The 6,106-nt window shown below is 50.2% G+C and overlaps 1 protein-coding gene across 1 annotated transcript in view; it reads left to right on the forward strand.

The window, feature by feature from the left end:
• Positions 1-6,106, forward strand: part of Blvrb (biliverdin reductase B) — a 14,448-nt gene that overhangs the window by 5,700 nt on the left and 2,642 nt on the right. Inside the window, exons 2-4 of the mRNA XM_005371590.3 lie at positions 3,948-4,112; positions 4,255-4,344; positions 5,625-5,753. Of these exons, the coding sequence (XP_005371647.1) occupies positions 3,948-4,112; positions 4,255-4,344; positions 5,625-5,753 (384 nt within the window). The remainder of the gene's footprint in view (positions 1-3,947; positions 4,113-4,254; positions 4,345-5,624; positions 5,754-6,106) is intronic.

Genomic DNA, 6,106 nt, shown 5'->3' on the forward strand with positions numbered 1-6,106 from the left:
TTTTTTTGGTTTTTTGAGACAGGGTTTCTCTGTGGTTTTGGAGCCTGTCCTGGAACTAGCTCTGTAGACCAGGCTGGTCTCACAGAGATCCACCTGCCTCTGCCTCCCGAGTGCTGGGATTAAAGGCGTGCGCCACCACCGCCCAGCCTGTTTGGCTTTTTTTTGAGATATGATCTTACGTAGCTGACCTTGGTTTGCTATGTAGCTGACCTTGGTTTGCTACGTAGCAAAGGCCATTCTTGAACTCCTGGTCCACCTGCCTTTGTCTCCAGAGTGCTGGGATTACAGAAGTGTGCTACCATGCCCATCTGCTTTTCTTTTTTTCCTTTCTTTCTTTTCTCTGCCCCCACCCCCACCTCCCTAAGACAGGGTTTCTCTGTGTAGCCTTGGCTGTCCTGGAACATGCTCTGTTGGCCAGGCTGGCCTCAAACTCACAGACCTCTGCCTGCTTCTGCCTCCCCTGGAATTAAAGGCATGCACCACCACTGTGTGGCTTCTTTTCATTTTTAACTCCACGTGTGGGAATGAGGTCAAGTGTGCAGGGTGGGTGCATATTTGCATGCAAGCCTATCATTCTTTGGGCACTGTTCGCTATGGTTCTCTTTTTCCTTCCATTCTTGAGACAGGGTCTCTCCCTGGGACAGGAGACTGGCTGAGAAGACTGGGCGGGCTGGCTGACTCTGCCTCCCGGCACTGAGATTACAAGTATGCTCCACCATGTGCCTTTTGCTTTCAAGTGTCTCAGTGTTTACTGATCAAATCCACCCCAGTTCCCTCTCCTCACTTCTGTCTTTTTACATGGATTCTGGGTGTAGAAGTCTACCTACCTTACCCGCCGGGCTACTCAGGAGGCTGAGACAGGAGGATTGCTTGAGTCCAGGAGTTCTGGGCTGTAATGCAGTATACCAATCCAGTGTCCACACTAAGTTCAGAATCAATATGGTGATGATCTCGGGAGTGGGGGACCACCAGGTTGCCTAAGGAGAGGTGAATCGGCCCAGGTTGGAGATAGAGCAGGTCAAAACGCCCATGCTGATTAGTAGTGGGATTGCGCCTGTGAACAGCCACTGCACTCCAGCCTGGACAACAGGGCTAGACCTGTTTCTCTTTTTGTTTGTTTGTTTGTTCGTTTGTTTGTGTGTTTGTTTGGTTTGGTTTTATTTTTCGAGACAGGGTTTCTCTGTAGCTATGGAGCCAGTCCTGGAACTTGGTCTGTAGACCAGGCTGGCCTCGAACTCACAAAGATCCGCCTGCCTCTGCCTTCCAATGAGCCGTCTCTGCAGCTCTGTCCTCATCTTCTTCCTGTTAGCGTCCTTGAAGCACTGGAGATTGGGGAGGGGTTGTTTATTGGAAACAAGGTCTCAGTACGTAGACCAGGGTGGCCATGAGTTCACTGAATCCCAAATGCTGAGAGTAAAGGTGCACCACATCCACCCATGCAGTTTTCCATCTTGATAAGTACAATTAGTTTGTTTTGGCTTTTGCTCATACATTTGCTGTCGTAGCTAAGAAACTACCTTCTAACCTGAAGTCATCAAGATGCGTTTTTCCATTTTCTTCCAATAATTTCATAACCTCTTATGTTTATTTATGTCTTTGACCATTTGGGTTAATAATTTAAAAAAAAAAACTTTTTACATTTTCTCTGTGTGTGTGTGTGTGTGTGTGTGTGTGTGTGTGTGCCCACAGCGTGAGCATGGAGGTCACACTTGAGAGAGTTGGTCCTTTCCTTCTGCCATCTGGTTCCCAGGAATAGAACTCAGGTGATCAGACCTGGCGCTTTCGCTTCTACTGACTGAGCCACCTCGCTGGCCCTTGGGTTAATTTTTGTGTATGTTGTGAAGTGGAGCTCCTCGGGCTTTTGCATTCAATATCCTATACCAGTTTTAAAATATTGTTTTTGTTTTTATTTTGAACAAGGACTCATGTAACCCAAGACTGCGTAAATTCAAAGGTATCCTTTGCTACATAGTGAGTTTGAGGTCAGCCTGGGCTACATGAGACTGGGGGTAGGGGAGCTGAGAGAAAGAGGGAGGAAGAAAAAAGGGGGAGGAGGAGGAGAGAAAGGAAACACAGCAGCAAAAACGCACAGAGACTAGTATTAGTGGCCAGGTGGTGGTGACTTTAATCTCAGCACTTGGGAGGCAGAGGCAGGTGGATCTCTGAGTTCGAGGCCAGCCTGGGCTACAAGATCCAGTTCCAGGACAGGCTCCAAAACTACAGAGAAACCCTGTCTTGAAAAACCAAAGAGAGAGGGAGAGAGAGAGACTAGTATCAGTATCATCCTAGGAATGTTACAAGCCCAGGGTCACAGAGCTAGCTCCCAGGTAGGAGTCTGTCCTGGAACTCGCTCTGTAGACCAGGCTGGCCTCGAACTCACAGAGATCAGAGATCCACCTGCCTCTGCCTCCTGAGTGCTGGGATTAAAGTCATGTGCCACCACCGCCCAGCTGAAACCAGGGTAGCTTTAAGGATTGAAGGAGAGAATATGTGCAAAGTGTTTGGTGTCTGGGACTCAGTGCCTGTTGATTCTATAAATGTTATTTCTGGTTCAGTGTGCTGCTGCAGGCCTGTCATTCCAGAATCCAGCAGGCTGAAGCAGGAGATCCTTACGTTTCAAGCCAGCTTGAGCAACATATTGAAATCCCAATTCAAAATGAAAATTAAGAAGTGAGCTGTGGGTGTAGCTTCATTGCTAGAGCACTTACCTAACACACATGAGGCCCTGGACTCCATCCCCAGCACCACATACACCCAAGCTTGAGAGCACACACCTGTAATCCTAGCACTTGGGAGATGGGGACAAGATGACCAGCAGTCCAAGGCCAGTCTGGAGCACATGGTACCCTGTCTCAAAAAGTAAATCAATAAATATAAGATGACAGTTAAAAGGGGGTTCAGACATGTGGGTGGGTGTGAAGGACCAGTTTAGCCTTGGCTACCCCCCAGAGTCGCCCTACTCACCCTGTAGGTTAATCACCAGCAGCACCTTCACCATTGGTCCCGAATGTAAATCTCCCGTCGCTTATTTTGTAATTGAAGTGGGCAGCTATCAAGAGCAATGGAACCTCTTCCTTTCCTTTGTATGTATCATCTTCAGAGGGACAACTCCTGTGACAGCTGCCAACACGGCTGGTGAGCTTTCGTCATCCGGGCCATGATCAATGCAGTTGTTTTATCTATTTGATGACTTTTAATTATTTGCCATCAGTATTTTATTTTTCAAAGCAACGGATGGTACCCCAAGACCTCATTTGTGCTATATAAACACTCAGGACAATTCTAGGCAGGGGCTCTACCACTGAGCCACACCCCAGCCCCTCACTGAGGGATTCTAGGCAGGGGCTCTAACACTGAGCCAAACTTCAGCCTCTCCTCAATCCTTTTTTTTTCCCCAAGTTTTATTTTGATACAGTCTTACTATTTACCCAGAACTTTCTGTCCTTGTACCTCTGCTTTCTGAGTAGCTGAGTCATTGCCCTTTGAAACCACAGTGGCTCCTCAGAGTCTCTAGTGAGTACTAGAGATACCCTTGGCCAAGGGAGGGAACTAATCCCAGCTTCATTTAGTCCTGGGGAATTGGGGAATTTGGTTCCTCCCTTTCCTCCAGGACCATGTATGTATGGGGGAAGACAGAGCCAGGTGGTATGCCAGGGGTTAACTATTTCCCTGCTGGAGAGTGAGGAAGACTAGTCAAGGGTCTAGTCATGGAGACCTACATTCAAGTCGATTGTGAGGCAGCAATAAAGAAAGCATTGCCCTGTCTTAAGAGCTAGCGAGATATCAACTGTTAGTTTGCCAGCTTGATGACCATCACCTCAGAATATCGCTGGAAATGGGGAAGCCCAGGAAGACAATGAGTTTGAGGATCCCTACACCCTGAAGGGTCCTGTACAGCTAATCACCCACCAGCCCACTGACTGCTTTCTGCTCCTCTTGGCCCACAGGTTATGAGGTGACGGTGTTGGTTCGTGACTCCAGCAGGCTTCCAGCAGAGGGGCCCCAGCCAGCCCACGTGGTGGTGGGAGATGTTCGGCAGGCGGCCGATGTGGACAAGACCGTGGCTGGGCAGGATGCTGTCATCGTGCTGCTGGGCACTGGCAACGACCTCAGTACTGAGCCTCCCCTTTGCCCTCGGCCCCTCCCTGCACCTCGGCCTCCAGCACCACCCCCTCCCCCGGCCCCACCCTTGCCACCCCTGCCACCACCACCGCCGCCACCTGCCAGTGACAGCCGCTCTCTGTCCCCTCTAAGGTCCCACTACAGTAATGTCCGAGGGCGCCCGGAACATTGTGGCAGCCATGAAGGCGCATGGAGTGGACAAGGTCGTGGCCTGCACCTCGGGTGGGTGGTGGGGTCATGGAAGTGGGGCTGAACTGGGAAGGGGGTGAGTACCGAACAAGTAACCCCCAGTCCACTAAAATATGGTATTAAAGCTATCCCAAGTTACCATCGATTGTGAACCTAGCAGTGTGCCCCAGGGTCTGTACCCTCGTGGTTCACAGATGAAAGTGAGGCGACACACAGATCCGTGATTGAGCTGACATCCCAGATGAGCAGAGCCAGGGTAGAAAGAGCATGGCAGAGGGATCAAAGTTGGGAGTGGACAAGCTGGGGAAGAGATTGGGAATGGAGAAGTTGGAGACACAGAGAATATCACTACAGCTGTGGTGGTGTCTAACAACTTGCTGCTCTAGCAGTTACAGAGAGACAGACACTAAACAAAAGTTACTGGGAGTCTGGGGCGTGGCCCAGTGGTAGAGCTCCTGCCTAGAATCCCCCAGTGAGGGACTGGCGGTGTGGCCCATGGTAGAGCACAGTCTGGCATGTACACGGTCCTAAGATTTACTTTCAGGACTGAAGTAATCATCAGCAATCCAGAAGGAGTTAATAGCAATTAATGCTAACATCACCCAAATAAAAAGCCACATATATCTTTATTCCTGTAATCCTAGCTCTAGGGAGGTAGAAACAGAAAGATCCCTTGGGCTGCTGGTCTGTTGTCTAAGCAAATTGGTGAGCTCCAGATTCAATGAGAGACTCTCTCAAAATATAAGAGGGAAGAGAGTGAACTCTTTTTTCTTTTAAGATGTATTTATTTATTATGTTCATAGTGTTCTGCTTGCATGTATGCCTGCAGGCCAGAAGAGAACACCAGATCTCATTACAGATGGCTGTGAGCCACCATGTGGTTGCTGGAAATTGATCTCATATCTCCAGCCCCTGAGGGAGAACTTGTGAGGAAGGAACCCAGCATCGCCTTGTCCTTCATGCACAGTGCACACACATGCATATACCACACAAATTTTTACTTTTGTTTTCACGATTGTTTATCATGGGGGGGGACATGGAGGTCAGAGGACAACGTGGTGGGAGTCAGTTCTCTTCTTCCACCACGTGGATTCTGACAGCAACCTCAGGTTGTCAGGCTGGAAACAGGAGAAGAGCTTACGAAGGACAGGTGGCTAGCTGAGAAGAGATCAGATTTACAATAACCGTCCACTGACTTCTTAGAAGAGAGGTGACTGAAGGGACCTGCATTCTGGCAGTTGAGAGGCGATAGTAAGCCACCTAATGATTCTGTTTAGCCCAGGCTAACCCTGCCCTGTGTCCCCGCCCACTAGCCTTCCTGCTATGGGACCCAACCAAGGTGCCCCCACGCCTGCAGGACGTGACTGATGACCACATCCGGATGCATAAGGTGCTACAGGAGTCGGGCCTGAAATACGTGGCTGTGATGCCCCCACACATAGGTGAGTAGGGGGGGACTCCATGGCCATAGCACCCCACACACATAGGTGAGTAGGGGGACTCCACGGCCATAGCACCCCACACACATAGGTGAGTGGGGGGACTCCACGGCCATAGCACCCCACACACATAGGTGAGTGGGGGGCCTCCATGGCCATAGCACCCCACACACATAGGTGAGTGGGGGGCCTCCACGGCCATAGCACCCCACACACATAGGTGAGTGGGGGGACTCCATGGCCATAGCACCCCACACACATAGGTGAGTAGGGGGGCTCCATGGCCATAGCACCCCACAAACATAGGTGAGTAGGGGGGGCTCCATGGCCATAGCATCCCACACACATAGGTGAGT

The sequence above is a fragment of the Microtus ochrogaster genome, unplaced genomic scaffold (genome assembly GCF_000317375.1).
Source record: "Microtus ochrogaster isolate Prairie Vole_2 unplaced genomic scaffold, MicOch1.0 UNK115, whole genome shotgun sequence".
Taxonomy (NCBI): Eukaryota; Metazoa; Chordata; class Mammalia; order Rodentia; family Cricetidae; genus Microtus; species Microtus ochrogaster.